The sequence below is a fragment of the Conger conger genome, chromosome 6 (assembly GCF_963514075.1).
Source record: "Conger conger chromosome 6, fConCon1.1, whole genome shotgun sequence".
Classification (NCBI taxonomy): domain Eukaryota; kingdom Metazoa; phylum Chordata; class Actinopteri; order Anguilliformes; family Congridae; genus Conger; species Conger conger.
In genome coordinates this window covers 54,586,509-54,608,781 of record NC_083765.1, presented here as the reverse complement: position 1 = coordinate 54,608,781, position 22,273 = coordinate 54,586,509, and the positions used below count along the sequence as shown (strand labels likewise).

General features: G+C 44.6%; 1 protein-coding gene across 1 annotated transcript in view; it reads right to left on the bottom strand.

Moving 5' to 3' along the window:
- Positions 1–321: 321 nt before the first annotated feature.
- The window catches only part of LOC133131604 (thrombospondin type-1 domain-containing protein 4-like), a 44,774-nt gene continuing 22,822 nt past the window's right edge, over positions 322–22,273 (bottom strand). The window contains exons 8-18 of the mRNA XM_061246975.1: positions 11,811–12,015; positions 9,077–9,252; positions 8,335–8,434; positions 7,707–7,862; positions 6,818–6,947; positions 5,843–6,047; positions 4,827–5,000; positions 3,559–3,732; positions 2,864–3,043; positions 2,196–2,340; positions 322–1,578 (exon numbers count right to left, since the gene is read on the bottom strand). Of these exons, the coding sequence (XP_061102959.1) occupies positions 1,436–1,578; positions 2,196–2,340; positions 2,864–3,043; positions 3,559–3,732; positions 4,827–5,000; positions 5,843–6,047; positions 6,818–6,947; positions 7,707–7,862; positions 8,335–8,434; positions 9,077–9,252; positions 11,811–12,015 (1,788 nt within the window). The 3' untranslated portion in view covers positions 322–1,435. The remainder of the gene's footprint in view (positions 1,579–2,195; positions 2,341–2,863; positions 3,044–3,558; positions 3,733–4,826; positions 5,001–5,842; positions 6,048–6,817; positions 6,948–7,706; positions 7,863–8,334; positions 8,435–9,076; positions 9,253–11,810; positions 12,016–22,273) is intronic.

Sequence of the window (22,273 nt, the reverse complement as noted above, 5' to 3'; positions counted from 1 at the left end):
AAAATTAAGGTAACTGGTTGGAACAAAAACCAGCACGTAGATCAGCCCTCCAGGACCAGAGTTGTGCACCCCTGCCTTAAGCAGATTCAATTAACAACAACCAAGATTTCAGGTATCAGTCAGAAAATGACTGATACCTTAGATCACAAAGTTTTTGATTACATATACTATATAGACCATTGGCTATCTTATGACTTTTTTTATTTTACTTGGAATTTGAAACTTTTTTTCCTTCTTTCTCTGATTTTTAATTTCTAATATCCATGTGCATATTGCCATTATGTTGGTTTTAACCTTCTATACCAGGCCCAGAATGAGGTGGAAAGTCCAGGGTTCAGAAAGTAAAAGTCCTGCCAAAAGTTTCTTCCACCCACTATCTCAGCCAACTGATTTCACTAATTGGTTCTGGTTCTGGCTGAATAATTGTGATAATTAGCAAACCAAGGTGATTGGAAGAACATACTGGGGATGACTTTTACTTTCTGGACCTGAATTTAACACCTTAATACCTTACATACAAGAAAAGTTATAATTATCCTTACTGTACATACAGGGAAAACTCAAATGAGGTTCAGAGTGTTGAAGATATGAGACACAACAAATCTCTCTCTTGAGTAAGTTATATTACTGCAAGCGGCCTACATAAATCCAGAACTTAATTGAAATGGTTGTGGTTAAAGCATAATTTCCTAAACTTTCAGGTTTATTTTGAGGTTGCTGGCAGGATGAACACAGTAATCTGCAGTGTCTTTAGAAGCACCAATTACTGGCAAAAATCTGAGCATGTTATAGGTTAGGAACACTATTCAGTCTTATTAACAAGTGGTAAAACAAGGTAGATCCCATTTAATGTTCATCATCTCATCATAAATACATGTATTTTGAAGTATACATCATATGTACATTATGTATGTAAAAAAACAAGTATACAGTCCCAATAACAGAACCTTACACAATCTTTCCAGTGAAACTGTGGAAAAATACTCCACATTGTCCATGACCAGAATTTCAGAGGAGTGAATTTTGAATGTTGAAGCACCATTGTGAATCAGAGTCCATTCACAGCTGATTTCGAAAACAGGAGAGCGACAGCACAACCTGGTATTCCTTCAGTACAGAGAACGTGGATGAATCTAACCTTTCCAATCAAAATCCAAAAATGAGTTTAGGAGTCTCCTGGGTTGGCCCCTCTTATCCAATCAGAGAGAGCCATCCACACCGAATGCTGTGCAAGGGGCCTCCAGCATAAGAATGAGGTCACATGTATATCCAAACTAGTCCTAGTCTTTTAAAATTTGTCTGTGCTCTGTTGAATATCCACAGTGTCCATCCACAGTCAATGTTATCCCCACGCCATAGCTTGCCTGCCTGGGTCAGCAGGGCCAGCTCTGGAAACAAGTTAGCGCCCACTGGTGGAGAAGCCAAGGAGATGGTGCTATCTGGCCCCCCGGAGTCCTGGCTGTCGCTGGGACATGCGGGAACAGGATGCGCAGCACGCCGCCTTGTAGTAATTGTACACGCACAGGCGTGCTTGGACCACCACGTTGCAGTTGAAGTACTTGTCTCGACAGTTCTCATCTGCAAAAAAATTAAAAAAAACAATTTCTCCACATTACAGCTTTGTGTCACGGGAAAAACTCTCCAAGAAAAAAATATCCATTTACACTTACTTGTCAAGACAGATTACTAGGAATCCACATTAAGCAAAATAAGTTTTGATGGTTTACAGTGATGTTTAACTGACATGTTCGTGAGTGCAGAAAATATTTGCGGTGTGAGCGAGTGTGTGCATGCTGTACAGGTGTGTTCCATACAGGTGGAACTTGAGAACAGCAGTGAGAATGAAAGCAAACTGATCGCTGTCGACCCAGAAATGACACGGCGTTGAGGCGCAGAGCCAACAGTCGTGCCGCCCCAATAGAAGGACCACCCTGCTGAAAAAACAGCTCAAGCTAGGTTTCTGTTGAACAGTTCAGACCAGGTCCCAGCTATATTTTGAAACAGCTGGTAGTTGATCAGCTCAGACAATGTACCAGCACTAGCTGGTTGACCAGCTCATATCCAGCAAGACAAGCTTTATGACCAGCTTGGCCATGATGGTTGACCAGCCCATACCCAGCTAGACCAGCATATGACCAATGTCCAAGCTGGCATAACTGGATTTTCCATGTGCAAACGGGCAGTGGGTCGCTCACCTATCTGTGGCGTGCAGGGCTCTGGGCTGCAGACCTCCCGCTCTTCTGGCCTAGCCTGTGCCTCGCAGGCCTCGCTGGCCAGCCTGTCGTCTGAGAGACAGCGCACCTCCCGAACCCGGAACCCTCCCTCGCACGTCTTCGAGCACTGTGGAGGAGCAGCAAAGCGTTAAGGAGTTAAGGCCCACCCACACCAAGAACAATGACTAGAACAATAACTAGAACCAGAACTAGATTGAAAAAATGCACTAAATCATTTTCATTTAAAATGCAAAACCATTTTCAACTGGACATAAAAACCTGAAAGTCTAGACGAGGTAACAAGTCAGTCCTCAAAATATCCTGCTGGTAAGCAGTGCACAACACTTGGAAGAAATTTGTATTTATATATATTATTCATGTAGGAGAAAGCCCTATTAGGGATCCCATCTCTTTTTCAAGGAGCACATAACATAACATAACACAGCATAACATAATGATGAAAACAGACCATTCAGCCCAGCAATTCTCACCTTTCCCAACCACTAAATTGTACCCAATGCATAGTTCCTGACGCCCCTGACCAATATCTGCACGATTTTACGCATTGCCCTGCTGCCAGACAATCGGCTGGCTGATTAGATAATCGCATGAATAAGCAGGTGTAAATAACAAGCTGGGCGGTAACTCACGGCGCTCCAGTCGGTGTGGTACCACTTGGCACCGCAGGGCTTGAGGAGGCATGTCTGCTGGCTCAGCGGGCGGTTCAGGGACGAGCACTCGTAGGGCGGCAGCACCGAGAAGCCCCCGTCCGACTTCATCAGGCACACCACCTCCCTCTGCTGAGTGCCCGCCCCACACTCCGCAGAGCACTGGAACAACGGCGTCAGAAACACACGCGTGTCCGGATGTGAATACCCTCAAATTAAAGTGCAGGCTGTCATATGCACATCTATATTGAGTGTAGGAATTACAGCCCTTTAAAACTGTGTCACTGTCCAAATACTTACGGACCTCACTGTATGCATACACACTGTGCACACAATACCCATATTGTCACTCACACATGTAACACAGCCGAAACCACCCCACCTAAAGCTGTATTACACCCTCTTCCTGAGGTCACACCGATCGCTTGAGTATCCAAACCCTTTTAGAATTTTGTCCTAAAAATATGTCTTTTTAATTTTGCCAAACTCCAAGTTCCAAAACTCAGGCAATTGTCCAGCCATGATTTGGTAAAATCAAATACAGGTCACTTGGCGATATGCACTGGTGTTGAGATAACCGGGTGCTGCAGAGCTCTGTCGAGTTGAACGTGATGAAGAATGTAAGAGGGAAGAGCGGGGTTACTGGGACAGGTGTAGGACAGGGACGTGTCACTCACCTGGCTCCACTCTCCTGTGAACCACTCTATGCGAGTGTCGCAGGGGCCGCTGTTACACACTTGGGTCTCCTGGGGGCGCTCCGGCCCACAGCCCTCCAGAGGCAGGCTGCTGATGTGATTGTTGAGACACAGCACGCTCCGGGTTCTCACTCCCAAACCACACTCCACTGAGCACTGCAGGTACACACACACACACGCACACACACACATGCACGCACACGCACCCACACATGCACACGCACACACACACACACATACACATACACACACACACACACACACACACGCACGCATACACACACACACACACACACACACACACACACACACACACACACGCACACGCACCCACACATGCACACGCCCACACACACACACACACACACATACACACACACACACACAGGTGATGTCACTGCCCTTTAACACAAACAACTACTGGAGTATGAATTATATGCACACAATTAAAACATTCATAAAATAGTTAACTATGGAAAATATATCAGATATCAGAGTGTACAAAGAAGTTGCAGTTACAGCATCGTTATGATTATATAAAATAGATAAGATGGCAGCAAAATCTTTTTAGACATTCTTTAGATTTTAATGTAACAGCTGATAGCTGAAGTGGAATGAATTTTGAAGTATACAGAATCATTGTATCTGCTCAAGTTGAATCAAACTCATTGGATGGTCTTTCATCCCACAGCAAGGCAATGATCCCAAACATATGCCAGTGCTCTCTTTCTTCTTAATTATGTCTCAAACCATTTCATTCAGTAAGTATTGTTTGGCCTATGTCTCTGTTATCTTCTTATTTCTCAGTCTTATAATGGCTTCTTTGACTTTCATTGACACAAGTATGGTCCTCATGTTGACAAATACAAATAACAGACATCAAAGGCAATGAAAAGCCTAGAATCAAGACTAGATACTGAAAGCTTTCTTAAACCTGCTCTGAATACACCTGACTCATCAGAAAGAGCTGAGAAGCCAACTATCCAGGAGAAGTATACTATGTATAAAAAAGCATGTAATTCCTACAGGGATCACTTGATATGGATGTACATACTCTTAAATTAAAGGTGACAGTCTGCACGCTAACATTATAGTCATTGTTTAATTTCAAACGCAATGTGCTGGAGTACAGAGGCAAAAGAACAAAACTTTGACCAGTGTTTGCCACTGTCCAAATACTTACAGACTGCATTATATGTACTCCTGAGTACCCCCGCTTCCTCAGTGGTTTAGAAACGGCACGTCTTTACCTGGTTACCCCACTCTGTGAAGAACCAGCTCTTGGCGCAGGGGCCCATGTCGCAGTTCTCCACGTCGTTTGGGCGCAGCTTCATGTTGCACTCCTCGTCCGACACGGCGTCTCCCACGTTACTGACACAGCGCACCTCCCGGGACTTCTGCCCCACCCCACATGGGACAGAGCACTGGGGACACACAGGCAACGCCAGGGGCGATCATTCACGTACCTAAAAACCAGACCTGTTTTGGATTAAAATACTTTTCTATGCTTTACTGAGCCTGCCTGGTGTATTGGAATCTATGAAATACAAAAAACCTGCAAGCCCCGCCTTCTGGTCTTCTTGTTTGGCTCAATTGCACCAGGCGAGATCAGTCGAGCACAGAAAAGTACTTGAGTCCAAAACAATGACCTGTTAACTACCAACAATACAGGCCTTATACCATACAACATGTACACACCAGCGACATTCACAAAACAGAGACACAGGCCTTAAAGCACACAAGCACACGCTTACCCCATTCACACGGAAGTGGTAAAAGACCTGATGCTACAAAGCAAGCATTCACTGACTCCACTCACAAAATAGAGACACAATAGAGAACTCCAATAATACGGTTAACAGTAACTCCAGTGAGTATTTGACCCAGATCTGGTTAACAGTAACTCCAGTGAGTATTTGACCCAGGTCTGGTTAACAGTAACTCCAGTGAGTATTTGACCCAGATCTGGTTAACAGTAACTCCAGTGAGTATTTGACCCATGTCTGGTTAACAGTAACTCCAGAGAGTACTTGACCCAGATCTGGTTAACAGTAACTCCAGTGAGTATTTGACCCGGGTCTGGTTAACAGTAACTCCAGTGAGTATTTGACCCGGGTCTGGTTAACAGTAACTCCAGTGAGTATTTGACCCAGGTCTGGTTAACAGTAACTTCAGTGAGTATTTGACCCAGGTCTGGTTAACAGTAACTGCGGGTCATATTCTATGCGGTATCCTGCCAGAGCTGTGATGGACAGGCGTCACTCACAGGGGTCCAGTCAGTGTGGATCTGCCACTCGCTGCAGATCTTCAGCTGGCAGGTGCTGGTGGTCTCGGGCCGCTCCAGGTGCCTGCAGCGACTGGTCTGTACGTTCAGGGTGCGGTTGGCATACACCTGTCTGCACAGAACCTGTCTGTGCTGCATGCCCAGGCCACAGGTCTTACTGCACTCTGACCATTCGCCAATGTCCCAGCTAAACACGCCAGAGGAGAGATCACATATTCACTCCATTATTCATTCATTATGTCTCATCCAAGTGAGGGATTATTCTCATTAAATGATTATCATGCAATTATCACACCTGATCTGGCTGCCTAAACTACCCACACTGTATTAGCTCATTTTAAGTTAGTTAGGTAGTTAGTTAGTTTGCTTGACAAGTGACATTTTCTCACCTAATTGGAAGTTCCTTCGTCTCATTTAGCAGAAGAATAACGGATTTTACGTCGAAATATAAGACTAAGATACTTGTTAAGGCTAACTTTTTTTTTTTTATTATTATTTCAGCTTTTACCCTTTTTCTCTCAATTTGTTAGCCAATTGTACCCTATCTAATCCAATTAGTGTTAGCTGGGGATATACCTCCCACACCCCATCCCTCAGCGGACCGGAGGGATCTGGCAATCTGAGAAGCACACGCCTTCTTCAAGCCGTTTCGTCTCACGCTCGTGACCATGATTCCGAGGTTCCCGGGATGCTGTCGTACGCAGCGATCCACTAACCCTAGCCAATTGTGCCGCTCCACGAGAGCCAGCCAAACTTAGCTTTTTGGCAGGACCGGGAATCGAACAACCGTCCTTGGTGTGCAACTGTAACTAACTGCAACCGTACGTCCGCTGCGTCTTAGCCTGTTACGCCACCACGGCTCAGTAAGGCTAACTTATTTTTTTAAACCTGAATAAACCTGAATAAACCTGAATAAACTTGTGAACAGTAAACGGGATAAGTCCAGACGGTTCTCACTATGCAGGGCACGGGTGCATGTTGCAGGGCTCCTCCTGTGGATTGGGCCGGGTGGCACTGTCACACAGGCTATCTGTCGCCTCCTCATGAGTCACCCTGTGGACACAGCGGAACACCGTGTACTTGGTACCTGCAGGGGGCGACAGAGGGGTCCAGCGACACTGTCACGGCACAAATCTGAGTCCCGGGGATACCTCTAAGAAAGAAGCTGAGTGAATATTCTCCCCTTGTTCATAATTTATAAGTAACATACCTTGCTGGACTCCCACCAATGTACTTTGATAATATCTGATAATATCAGCCTGGTTTACAAGTAAGCATAGAGTACTTTCTCCGTTATATTATAATCATTGTAATTAATATCATATTTAAATTCTACCAAATACACGTTAGATACAGATGCATGGGATGTGAAATCCTGTGTTTGACGTGCTTCCTTTTACAAGTGTAATAAGTACAGTAGCTACCGCTTCATATCCTATAAATTGCTGGATATACTTCTCAACAGTCAGTCATTTTATTTACATTACATTACATGTTATTTGGCAGACACTTTTATCCAAAGCGACTTACAGTTGATTTAAACTAAGCAGGAGACAATCCTCCCCTGGAGCAATTCAGGGTTAAGGGCCTTGCTCAAGGGCCCAACGGCTGTGGGGATCTTATTGTGGCTACACTAGGGATCAAACCACCGACCTTGCGTGTCCCAGTCATGTACCTTAACCACTACGCTACAGGCCGCCCTCAACAGAGGTCCTCAGCCACGGAGACCTTGGGAAGAAAGGGCACGAACCCCCTGATGTTTCCACTGGGCTGTGTGTGAAGTGACGTGTATTCCAACTGAACTACAGAAGCCTGGGAGATGTTGTTCAGAAACGGCAGTGCTTGCCTCGGCCACACGTGGAGCTGCAGTCCGTCATGCCCACAAGTTTCCAGTTGTGCTCGCGCTGGCGTCTGGGCGGCTGAGGTGCTGGCACCTGGTTGTCGGGGATCTGTCGGGGGTGGCTGGGGTGGATATACCCGCCCCGGCCATTCACAGTGTTCCCTGAAAAGTAAACGGCTTACTCGGTCAGGAGAAATCACACGTGCTCACGCTGCCTGCATTCGAAACTGCACGCAAGCACACTACTCGTATTAAATTTCAGCTTGATTTTCATTGAAATGTGGTATGAGTAGTGTGCTAAGTTTCGAACACAGCCACCGTCTCCCGTGTCCTGGCAGCTGCCTTGCAGCACGTTCTGTTACATAACGATTACAGACATTGTTTACATCCATAATTTCCCACACTTGTACAGCAAACCTCATTAAATGTAATTACCGAGTGATTACTGGGTCTAATTTCCCTACTTGCTGCGAACGGCTGAATTTCTTAAGGGGCTCCTTAAACGAGTGAGCGGAAGATTAAACAGATACACGCTGTGATTCTCCCTCAGCATCCCGAGTCGGCGGGTGCCTCGCAGTGTTTTCTGTTTACGTGCGGCCTGCTGTGTCTCCAGCAGGAGGGGGTAGGCGCTCACCACCAGGCCTGGTGTCGGAAGGAAACTGCGGATTGGCTGGATTCTCCGCAGGAAGAACGTACTCGTAATGCACTCCAGGATTCGGCTGCTGATAGATCATCTGAGGAGAAAGAGGCGGTCATTAATGTGTGTACACAATTATGAACACAATTTATAATACCAATCGTGGGGAAGCATTCCATTGCAGCAGGTCACAGTTGAATTTGTGCCCCACAGATGTTACAGCTGGGTTTATTAGCCAGGAATTCTTGGGTTATTGCTACACAGATGACCAGTTGTCATCCCTGCTGTAAAATCCAGCTATACCAGCTTGACCAGCTTGAAAATTGAGCTGGTGAAACTGGTCTAGCTGAGTATGAGCTGGTCAACCAGCTAGTTTTGGTAGCAGCTGTTTCAAAACATAGCTTGAGCTGGGTCAAACCATGTAGAGCTGGGAGCTGGTCTGAACAGGTCAACCAGCTAAACCATGTAGAGCTGGGAGCTGGTCTGAACTGGTGAACCAACTACCAGCTGTTTAAAAGCCTAGTTTGAGCTGTTCAAGCAAACTGCAAAGTTGGCAAACTGCATCAAAGCAGTGCACTTGCTTAAGTTGCAGTCCTCTTTGCATACAAGATGGTGAACGTCCTGTCAAATAAGAGGCTAAAATAGCACTTCCACTTTGGAAACAAACAGATTAAGCAAACAGGTAAGTTCTTTGGCTAGCTTTTGCTCTCAAGATCTGTGATGTGATTGGTTAACTCACAAAGACATCCAGAATCTCATTGGTCGGCCCTTCAGCCAGGAAGGACTCCCCGGCCGTGTTGCTGATCTCATTGGGCCGGCGGTATGTGAACATGGTGCCCCCTCCCTCGTACATCCCCGGTCTGTCGATGGCCCAGTTTCCGTTGATAATGGAGCGTCCGGAACGACTGCGCAGCGCTGCGAGAGAGAGCATCGCCCAATCACCGGTCTGTACATAAACCACATCGCAGTGTCGCCACTGATTCTACAGACCAGGCGTGGCACAATCCTGTGCCATGGACGGCCAGGAGTATGCATGTTTCTATTCCAACCTATCACTACACCAGCTGATTTCACTAATTAGTTCCCTCCCCTCTGGTTGAAGGTGTGTTAATTAGTGAAAACAGCTGGCGTAGAGATAGGTTGGAATGAAAAGTTTAAAAATAAAACGTCTGCCTGAAAGCTGAAACACAAAGCTGAGATATTCAAATATGAATATCTTCATATACAGGAGGTGTTGGTGATGCACTAGTTTATAAATATTAATGAAAAGGTATGAACAAAGAAATAACACCATTGTAACATTAATTTCCCTTCATTAATATTCATAGATGCATGCATTTGACGGCTTTAAAAAAGGTTTAAAAAATATATAATTGCAAAAATTGCATCTTATACCATGGCATGGAAAAATAACTGACCACCTAGGGCAAATATGGCATTCTGATTGGCCGAGACATGTCACGTGGGTGTCATGTCAACAGGTACAATTTTTTCAATGGGGCGACATTGGCTCAGGTGGTAAGTCGGAGGGTTGCCGGTTCAATCCTTCAAAATGCTCCTGACACCTAACCCCCAAATGCACCTAACGAGCTGGTCGGTGCCTTGCATAGCAGCCAATCAACGTTGGTGTGTGTGTATGTATGACTGGGTGAATGAGCATCAATTGTACAGCGCTTTGGATAAAGGCGCAATATAAATTCCAACCATTTACCATTTACATTTGTTTCTAAACTAAAAATAAATTGTCCGTAGCTACATTACTTTGGCAAGTTAGCCGTGGTATAAGCGGGATAATAACCTATGAAGAAGTCAGTTATGAGGAAATAAGTGCCAGACAGGAATAATGTAGGGATAATGTATCCAGTATCCATTACAGTATCCCTTACTTACAGTATTTCACCCCACTAATCTTCATTCCGCTTGTCACAAAACATGAAGGTAAATGATATACATGTATTGTGCTTCTGTTGTAAGTTGGTAAATTATTGTAAAACACAGATATTGAAAGGTCCTCCATTCCAAAAACTCAGCATTCCATGGGCTAGGGCGACCACTGTTCCTGCTTCTGAGCAAATCAGTTGCATACCGTTATTTACAAATTAAAATTCACCACATCAAAAGCCTCATAAATCCAACACTGATTACCAAAAACGTCATTGTTTATGACAGAAATTGAAATAACATTCCATAGCTTAAGAACAGTGGAATGTAACTGTTAGCAGGGGCAATCAGGATGATGAGAAGCATGATGTTTCTTCTAAGCTGTGCTAACTTCAGCTAAGATAATCATAACTTGTTACAAGATAATCATAACATGGAAAAAATCATGAAAATACTGAATGTGAAAATCATTACCGGATTACAGTGGCAATTCAAGTGATAGTTGAATGAAAAAACGATCATAAGACTAATGACTAATTTATAGTAGACAGATTTAAAGTCCACAGCCACATCACAGGGGAGTTTGTATGTGAAAGCTCAGTGGGTGGGTATCTGGGCTATAGTCCAAAACAGGACTGGGGCCACCTGGTTGGTGTCTGCCACATCACAGACACGATTAGGCAGAGTTTAGGTCTCTAAGAGTGTCAATGGCATTGGTTTGTCACATCGAATCTCCTTGCATTGCTTGACTCCCACCAATGTTTTGGTGGCATTTACAACTACCTGACCTCTGACCCCTCCTAATAGTCGACTGTGCAATTCTAACAAGAGCCAGGGCACAATTCAGGCACTGAAAGGGGACATTGTTCAGGCACCTACTCCCCTTTAGTGTGGAAGTATTATGTGGAGGTGACTCGCACTAGGAAAAAGGGGCGTATAGCACATGCCGGTAATTGGACTTGAAAAGGTCCTACGCATGGTCCCACCACCAGGGTTCAGTTGAGGAGGAAATCAGCAAAATTCCTCACCTTAATTAAAAAGGATGAGGACGAGAGAGTGAAAAGGCAGTCCAACGAAAGCTTGTTTATACACCGTCCCGGAGGGCAGGGGGCGAGGGGAAGTGGGGTTGCACCCCTCCTTCTTTCTCTGACCCACTCCGGTTCTGAGGCACAGCTCCAATTAAACCCTTGCTCTGAAAACCACAACCCTAACATTTCATGAAAAATAATCTTTGCCACACTGTAAGATTGCTCTGAGGAGGACAGAGGAGCTCCAATAAAGGATTGTTTGTAAGTGGCGCTGCAAGGTCCCGGTGTGGCTGCTCGTGATACACACACTGAAAGACCCGGTCGTCTGTCACAAAGCTCATTCAATCCAACAGAAAATTGGCTGTAATTAAGAACCCAAAATGATTCCTGCATGGCACAATAATAATGTATTGTTTAGGCTTTTGCCCTTTGACCAGAAGACTGTGTCCACATTGTACTTACTTGCTTGTCCTTCTCTGAAGGACAATGAACTTGAAATCTTGAGTTATATAAAAGGGTTTTACGGAGAGCTGCGATATGGGCGCGGGCTCCTGAACCACTCACCCAGGTAGTTCCGGCTCTTGATCATTTCGGTGACATTGATCCTGGTGGCTCCCTCTGGGATCTCCACGATCTTGTGATAGCCCACCTTGGTGAGGGCGTGCTGGAAGAGCCCGGAGACCACCTGGCAGCTGGAGTTGTCCCCACCGCACACGCCGCATTTGTCCAGCACATTACCGGAGCCCAGGTAGTCATCGCAGCCTATACGCTGTCAGAGAGGAACAGACAGACCGGTCGGTCACAGCAGCATCCAGGAGGCACCAGGCACCTGAACATCAGAACCACCCTCCCTTTGAACCACCCTCCCTTATCATTGTTATGTCTACTATTTTCTAATAGGCATAATTCGATTTGAGACAGTTGTTGTTGATTTATTCATTTAAACCAGGGGTTGGCAGCCCTGGCGCTGGAGAGCTGCAAAGGTGTGCTGGTTTTTGTTCTCACCATAAAATCAGCAACCGACCAACCAAAGAAACAAGTTGAGGTGAGGTAACTGTGCTTTCAGTGATCAGTTAAGTGCTGGATAACAATGAAAACCAGCACACCCTGCAGCTCTCCAGCACCAGGGTTGGAGATCCCTGATTTAAACTAACCTTTAGCATTCACTGGACAAAGTTTTATGCTTCATGAACACAGGTGTCCATTAAGCACAGGTGTCACTGTCGATTTTAAAAGGCAGATCCCAGCATATCCCAAATCCTTTCCATAACATGGAATCAAGGTCCCACACTCATTTCCTTCAGTAAAGAAAATTCTCGGCTTATCTCAGTAAAGTCCTCACATTTCTGGTGGCATTTGCGTTTTCAGGTACCGGCAGGGGACAGAGAAGCCATAAATCATTGAGAGGCAGGATTGTTAAGTAAAGGACACTCATATCAGCAGCCCATAAATCTAGGACATGCATCCATAAAAGCCTAGCTTTGTCAAACGTTTCTGGAGGAGCTGAACACAGCAGGACACCGTACATCACCATACTAATTTTGCAGACCCCGGGAATGCTTACACGCATGAGAGCAGAGAATTCCCTCTATGTGAAAGCAATAGAGGGATTAGTCAATGGGATAGCCAGAATGAGAGGGGACCTATGACAGCAAACTTCACACTGGTTATGCAAACCGCAGTGTAAATAATGACATAGGGCTTCACCAGAGCTCAACAACAACTTGTCAAATGTCTCTTACAGGGAAGTTCCATCGACACAGGTTCCCATTAATTCATTCCAACATTCCAGAACAGTAATCCATGTTGAGCATTTCCGAAGATCCTGCTCATCAGAGCAGACATGTTTTCTCCATGGTAAACAAACAAGATTTTCCTTTTGCTCTAAAAACCATGTGAAATGTATTTTATAAAAAGCGGCTCACATAAACAGTAATTAAAATGGTTTTATCATAGATTCCTGCGTAATATCCCCAGAATTCTTGGGGCTTAGCTCTGTTTGGAGTCAGAGAGGCAAGCTGGGAGCCTGGAGCTCGGTCCAAGCAAACGTTATGGAGACCGCTGTGTGCAGCTGTTGTCCGAAGCAAGTCCATATCACCTCAGTTCACATGAAAGCGCAGTGGGCTTGGTGGTCCACGGGCATGAACACCCCATGACAGTGGGGAGTTAAACAGCCAGCATTGTGAACACTCACTTGTGTTACTTGTTCATCTGAACTGAGTCAAAAGGGAAAAAATGCATGCAATGAAAACCAGATTACCCCCTTTCTATCCCCCAAAAGCCGGCCTCATATCCGACTTTTCATCTTTAACGTTTCAGAGCCATTAAATCACAGATGCCCTCCATGTGGCCTGACGAGTGGGTCGCTACAGTACAGTTCCAGCATCTGCAGTGGCTGTCCTACCGTGACAGGAGAATGGCTCATTCACACACCGCGTCATTCAATTACAGATCACAGGCTGTGTGCACTGTCAGAACGCGACCAGAACATGACGATGACCAAAGAGCCAAGGCAGCAAGACTGGCTTTTTACGACACATGCCATAGTGTTGATACTGAATGCATGTTACCAGATGTGATCCATAGCGCAAGCACGAAAAGTAACATCATACATTTGGTATGAGTGGAAGACCAGTCATATAAAGGACCCCAGACAAGGGACACATGAAACATGTCATGTGGTTTGACCGTGTAAAAAAGTGATCTCTAGAACATTCTTTATCAGCGGGCAGGCAGCTGCAGACTACTTTATCCAAACTGCTTTTACTCACAGTTTTCTGATCTTACCTACTGTTGGGTCAAACAGGATCTAAGTGGGCAGAGTGAACATGTGATTTCCTCATAGCTAAGGGGGTCAGGTCAGCCTCCGGAGCTTACAGACTGACTAAATTCACCGGGAACAATCTTTAACCCCACATCCATCTTGGCACAGTGTCAACTGGGAGGGCCGGGGTCGTGGCAAAAGCTGGGGAGGGGGGCTGTTCACAAGTTTCGCCAATTAGCTCTCATTTCCCCTCTTTTAAACTTCCCCAACAGAAAAAGGGGCCTCTCAACAGGACATTAATGCAGAGATGACTTCAAAGTCCCGTCTATACCCGCCAAGAAGAAAAATGTTACATTTTCCCCTCACGCCCGGCAAGCGGAGCGGGTTATCTCTGGCTGCTACCCTGAGGCGAAAAAGATCAGAATCAAAGTTTCTTCATCTAAAAAAATGAGATGGCTCATAATTCATTAGCACTATCCAAATGATCTTAGCATGTTATTTCATGAGACCGGGAAGCTGCTGCTGGCTCAGGCACTCTCCAGCCTCTGCTCCCCCAGGCACTGGGAGGATTCTCAACGTTTGCTTGACAGTTTCATTGGTTGCTTTTACGGATGGCCGCAGATATGCCTGCTGTATTTCTCAAACCGTCACCTGTCAAAGATGACATCATGTGCATCCTTCTTCTGTGGAACCCACAAAACTATTCCCCAAGCGTAGCTTTTCCAACCCCGACACTGGGCTTTGCCTGAACCTCCCAACCTCAGTCATATCCACACTGGGATCATCGCTCCATTAAAGGCAAATGATTGCATACATCAATATAGGGGCAACACAAAAAGATCTGCCTGCTAAAGATAGTGACAGATATCCCAAGGCAAAAAAAGTTTTTATGGCATTAACCACCCTGCTTCTCTATTCTCACCAGCTCAAATTTGCCAGCTAATTTTATGCTGTCTGGTTCCATTCAACATCCCCTTTCAGTAAGACTGTAATGGGACTTAAAATACCATAAAAAACCACCTTCATCTGGAAACAGTTACATTTTACAGGGTGGTACAGAATTTCCCACAGTTCAATAAATAACTGAAAATTATATTAGCATCCAATTAAATACACTATTTCAAATACCCAGTAGTTTATAACATAAACACAGTTCATGACTCGCCCCTTTTTACCTTCAGAAGGTTAGTGATTGCTCACTGTATGCTCAGCCAGCTGTAAAATCCAGCTATGCCAGCTTGACCAGCATGGAAATTGAGCTGGTCATGCTGGTCATAAGTTGGTCTAGCTGAGTATGAGCTGGTCACCCAGCTAGTGCTGGTAGTGCTTATCAACCACCTACGAGCTGTTTGAAAACACAGCTTGAGCTGGTGAAACCATGTGAATCTGGCAGTTGGTCTGAACTGGTCAGCCTGTTTCAAAACCTAGCTTGAGCTGTTTTCTTCAACAGGGCACTGTTTTTGGGCAATTTATTTGGTACAAAAAGGGCATACTGGACCAGTCACCTTCCCCCAGCAGACATACCCCCACCCCCACCCCCAGAGTCCTTCTCCTGAAATTATTTGCATGGGCAGCCTGAAACCAAGCTGGATCTCAGAAGAATACTTGAGTCTGGGTGCCCTTAACTGCTAAGGCTTTATTAAAGGGTATCACTTTCCCTGATGACTGCCAGTGAGGCTGGTGACTGTTGAAAAAGCAGCCCCCCTGCCATAGCACATGGACAATAATTACCACATGCCTCTGTGCGTTCGATTACTGGGGGTGGGATGGGGCAGCCAGCAACATTTTTGTATGGTCCACTTCACCAAATGAACGGCCTGAAGGGTTTGTGTTCTGAAATAGACCTCATCTGGAGCCTCTGTCTGCAAGACAGACACTTAAGACTATTTCACAGAGCTTGGAGAGGTGTCCAAAGCCATATAGCAAAGCAGAGAAGTAGAGAAGACAAAAGGGAAGACCGCAATAACAGAGCTTGACCAGAGCCACTGATAGCAGTGTTTGTTTCAAATCTGTTCGCATTGCTCTCGTACATATTTCTTAAAATGTTGGGCCAGAATCCTGCTTTTTGCTGTAACAAAGCTTGTGTGGTGCAGTTTTTTCTTTGCCTCAATGGACTCATAAGAAAGACTATTTTGTATCCCTGCTGCAAAATCCAGCTATGACAGCTTGACCAACTTGAAAATTGAGCTGGCCAAGCAAAGTATGAGCTGGTCAACCAGCATGGCAGGCTGGTTATAAAGCTGGCTGGTCTAACTGTGTATGAGCTGGTCAACCACTCGTCAACCAGTTACCAGCTGTTTCAAAACATAGCTTGAGCTGGTCAAACCATGTCAAGCTGGGAGCTGGTCTGAACTGGTCAAACAGCTACCAGCTGCTTCAAAACCTAGCTTGAGCCATTTTATTTTCAGCATGGATCTATTTTGATGATCTACAGAAATGTTTAGTCTTCCATCAACCAAGATTTTAACCACTAGCAATGTTCAGAAATTTTCAACAGTGTGGATTAAGCACAGTCTAAGAAAGACGGCCTAACTGTTTTTACCATTGCCAACTTTTTTTTTACATCGCAACATCGTGATGGCGCAACCTTGATTTATTGAGTTTATTGAAGTATGAAATATGGTTAAAGAGTGTTACTCCACACAATCCATTAATGAGTAATAATGACTTATACACCATTGTGCACCAGTGTACTTATAAATCCTTTGATAGTGGGTAGGGTGGCTCAAGGTGGTGAGGGGCATGGACCTACTGGAGCAGACAACAGGATTTGCCAGCAGCACGGACCACTGTGAATTGCACAGGTACAGAGAAGCAGTAGTATCCATTTTAATTAGTTCCCGTTGTTAAATTCCCAAACCTAGCTTCAACACTCAGCCCTTTCAGAGAACTGAAGAGTGGCTGGATTTGCCAACAAAATCACAATGCAGGCAAGGGAATGTATCACATAACAGTGGTAATAAGACATATCTTGCTGCATGGACAGACTAATGGCCCCAACGACATGAGGAGCACACGCCACCCCCTTTTGGGAGGTTTTGTGGATGGTCAAATGAATAAATTACCATTAGCCATGCTTACATTTTCTGACAAGATGATGGGACATTTTATAAATGGTAGAGAAGAGAAAACCAGAATGGATGGGAGGTGCAATAAGCAGCCTTTTCTATAACATTAAGCAGCCTGTACTATAAACATTAGCATACATGCGGTCAAGGAAAAACAGTTGCAAGCCATAAGTCATTCTATAAAATGGGTCTTAATCTTTTTCACACATGCTTGGCAAAGTCGCACTTTGGAAAACATGGTCGTTTGTGGCACTCCGAGAAGAATGAGGGAAGATTTGCAAAATTAGTGGTGAAATTATGGCAATATTAAGGAGGAATGTTAGAGAACATACAGCATATAGACACTGCACAGCACATTCCATTCCAAGTTGGGACCATGAACACAGAGATGTGGTGAAGAATGGCCATTCAGATAGATGACATTACACATATTATAAGTCCATATAAACAGGCATGCAAGTTCATTTCCCTCCCATTATCCATGATAGTATTGGAAGAATAAAACTGTGCACATAGCCAGAGCCATAGCTAGTCAGCTGAAAAGTGGTGAAGATTCAAGGGGCCCACATCTGTAGAGGGCCCACAAAAATTCCAGTAGGATGGGGGGCTCAGAGCAATATTCTTTGGGAGCCCAGAATTCTAGCCACACCTGTGCATATAGCAGGTATATACAGTGTAAAGGTTGCACATTGACATTACTGAGTGAAAACATCTTAATTGTGTGGACTTCAAATTAGCCTAGCTAGACGCAGATGTGGTTCTCCCGATCGATTCGGGCACAGGGGCCGCAGTTGCATCTCATTGTCCTGACATATGTTACGAGATCCACGTGGTCTTGAGCCTTGAGATCCTACAGAAAACCGCCCAAGCCCCAAAAGTCCCCACAATCAAGAATGATTGACTAGACTATAACAATCCATAAGACAAACAACGTGGCTAAACATACAATGTACCTCTCATTTCTCCTGCCCATCAGCCCACTGAGCTTTGAGATGCGATGCTCTGTGTCCCCAGCTCTATTTTTCAAGTAAAAATGTATTTCACCATGAAAGCTGGCAGATGCGGCCATGTTTATAACTGACGCACCCCAGCACTGTGGGATCAGCATCCCTTCCCCACCACTAGGGGCTTCTGGAATGCCTCCATTTTGATTATTATGACTTGGCTGGCGGTCACACACACACTCATCTGGAAATGCTATATTTACATTGCTGAGCCACAAACCTGAGAACATCATGACAAGGTCCATCCCAGCCAATAATTTACTATGGCGATGGCTTTACAGTAAAGTGGCTATGGCCTGGAAATGATATTACTGAAAACAACATGATCCCAAACACTGGGCACAACATAGAGCATAAGCATATAAAATGATTGTCCACTTGATATAAAAGGTACCAGTGGGCTCTCTGGCAAACCATAAATGTCACAGATGCTTTTGAACCTCTTAAACTATCATAAAGAGCGATGCACTCAGATAAATCTTCTTCCTTGGCAACCCTGCAGTATAATCCAGCTACTAGCTGTTCCAAAACATAGCTTGAGCTGGTTAAACCATGTCACGCTGGGAGCTGGCCCAAAGCGGTCAACCAGCTATACCATGTCGAGCTGGAAGCTGGTCTGAACTGAACTGGTCAACCAGCTACCAGCGGTTTCAAAACCTAGCTGCAGCGAGTCCATTGTCAGCATCCTTTGGTTACATCCATTGTCTATTAGGACACTGGAGAGGCATGAGACTCATGTACATGCACCTTGGACATTACCACTGGACATATTGTGCGACACAGAACAAGAAGTTACAGTATTTAGCAAAATACGGTATACTGTACATTAATCTGAAAAACAGACTCCACAGCCACAAAGTGTTAGAAATGGATAATGACACAAATGGATCACATTTACCCCAAAATGGAAGAAACTAATTTCAGCCATGACTAATGTGCTACCCCTGGCTACCATTTTGCAAAGAAGGGTCACAGCACATTACTTATGGTGGAGAGGAAGGGAATTATTGGCCAAATGAAACAATGGACATTGAAACTGCTACCGACTGCATATCCTGACACTTATTAGACGTTTGCAATTTGCTTTGACATCCTACAAAATGCTAAGCAGACTGAAAATGGCTGGACATTTTCCTGTTGACAGGAAATGGGCTCACAAGCAGAAGACCGCTCTGTACGCACTGCGTAACCATGCAACTAAGGGACTTAAAGAAGATAAAGTGAATAAGAAGCCAGGTTTGGCACAAGAGAAAAGGAAAAGCTCAACAATGTTCCTCAAATTCCTTTCATAACCTTTCCATCACACGTTTTGGCTCTTTCAGCGCTGGCACGTAGCATACGATACTGCAATGTGACAGGAATCTGCCCTGGAGTGTTGGATAGGAATACTTCACCATACTTTTCTGCATTGATCAACAAGGCACCAGAATCTAGTATGAATGAGAACCACCATGATGACAAGCAAATGCTTCTGTGCGTATTACAGATACAGTTAATTCTATATTGTCGCACGGTACTGTTTTGTCAAAAACTTTTCAGTTTTATCAGAAAAAATTTATTTAAAATCCGGAAATTCACCCTGTGCTGTAACAACAAATAATTTTTTGACCGTTTTATTGTCTATTGTCTAGTTTCGTACTGTTTATCACACGCTTTATCTTAGATTAGTTCTCGCAGCAAGGTAACAAATGAGAAGTTGAAATAGGACAGGCCCTCGCACACAATTTAAATTTGAAGTAACATCGTGACAGAAAGGCCGTGCAGTGTCCTGGTCATCCTCACTGGCCGCCGTGTCAAGGCTCTGCATGGTCACCAACAGCTCCCCCACAAATTCATGTGACGCACGTGTTTACACAGACATGTGTAGCGCACATGCCGTAACGTAGCGCCGCAAGACTTTTAATAAGGGCTGCAGTTAATGAAGCTCAGACAGCCACGCTGCTGTTTTCACATTCTACAGCCCTGACAAACAGCCCCCCGTCAGAAGCTCTGAAAACAACTCAGTCACAAAAGGATTTTGGTTGGTGGAAATTTGATTTCTTTTCTCACACGCACACCACCAGGAATAGGGACGGTCCGAATGCCTGCTGCTGTGTCAATCTTATACAACAGATTTAAACTTATTTCAAAAAGATTATTATGACTTACTCTCCAATTGGTCCACTTTATTGAACAGTATCTGCCTACTGATATTTTTTGTGAATATCTTTTGAAAACTATTTTCTACCATTAAGATGGTTGAGATTTTACAATGTACTGGCAGTATTTATGTCGTATATGGCGCCGAAATCATGGGTACACGTATACAATGTAGTCTGTGGATATTTGAGACATTTGGGATATGTGGACTGCATTAGTGAGTCATAATTGTTGTACGTCGCTCTCGATAAGAGCGTCTGCTAAATGCCACGTAATGTAATGTAATAATGGTGCAATGGCTATTGCTGTTTTCCTTTACTTCAATCTGTCGGTTTAGCTCAGTTTAGATGCATATACTGAACTGATTCTCTTAGGTGTCAGATGAAGAACCATTTATAGAAAAGTAGGACTTTTAGCAGTTATCTGCTGTATATCTGCCATGTCTCACCAGACTGTATTACTGTGACTGTGTTAAATATTTCTGCCCAAATCGATCAGAACATCCATAGAGATAATGGATTTCAACTGAGCCGGAGTAGTAGTTAAAGACGGTAAAGAAGAATGCGAACCTAGCGAGGATAGTGCTGTTGTTTGACAGGAAAGCAGTCGGATCCCTTAAGCCCAGCAGTAAAAGCTCCATGTATACAGTACATACACCACCCTGCTCTCGCTGCCAGTGGCAAAGAGCGACACTAAGCTGTAAACACACAGAATTTGTGAACCGGATTGAAACGTGAACGGTGTCCTTTCTGCAGGTCTACAGCTATTGAAAAATACTATAGCTTCCAAATTCATGATACATTTGAGAAAAAGGCAAATCTTACTCAAGGCTAATGAAAAATATATACATATATATTTCCTGTGAGATATTGTCGGTCCGGTTTGGAAACTCAAAAGGTGTAACTGCTTAAAGTATATGTAAAGGCAGCAGCTTATGTGTGAACAAATGTAATGGTGAAACAGTCGGCAGGATATGCTGCTCCTGTTCTGGGAAGCCCTAAACAGGCATGTTGACCCAGAGGTAGGGTTGCGTTCATTTAATTTGGTAAATATCCCGAGCACAGAAACCTTCCCATTCAGAAATCTTCCCCCTGCGCTCTGTGCACTCATAAGCATGCACAAGGATAATCATCACCCATCAAACAAGACATCCCTTCAAATTCTGAACCTAAGCACCATTTATAATGACCGTAGGACAGACCAATTTGTGCCAGGCTGCTGCAGGGTTTACTGCACATCTATCAGTCTGGTAGGACATTGGTAGGATTGGTCATAGACACAGTGGAGTGAGAGCCAGGCAAGGTGATGAAGCACGTTACGCATGTACAGTAGGGCACAAATGCAAAGGAAGATATATGATGGACAGACAGAAGAGCAGCTGAGAGAAGAATCAGCACAAGCCAGACTCATCTGAGGACAATAAAAGCGGAGAGCCATTCCAGACCCAGGAAACCAATTTACGTAGTCAAACCCACACCCATGCCAAATTTTCAATACTTCCATCACACAGAACGCATTTCATTCCCAGAAAGTTATGAGCATCATATTTCTTAAAGAAAGAAATCACATTACTCAAAAGTAGTAATATGATGACAGGTACTGCAAATAAAACTATCTACAGCAAATAATTTGCTTCTAACAAGGGTTCACCAACAAAAAAATAAACCCTACAAAACCACTAGCTACCATGGTCATACATGGATGTAATATAGGACTCTCCTGACCTGTGACCACGGCTTCCCCAGGACACGCACTTGGAGGCAAAGGAACGCAAGAAGAGCAAGAGCGGATAGCATTCTCCCCTGCAGCCGAGAAGCCAGCGTTCATTCGCACATTGAGGCAAGCCTGCCGGCTCCTGTATTGGCTCTCCCTCTTCTCTCTCTCTCCTCACTCTCTCCCTTCTTCTCTCTCTCTCCTCACTCTCTCCCTCTTCCTTGCGTCTGTGCTGAAGACCAGGCCTGCACCGCTGCATCACTCCAGAGGAGAGACTTGTAAAATGAGCTGGGGGTAGGAAGGGGTGTGTAAGGGTGCTTATGCATTTTCGAGGCGAGA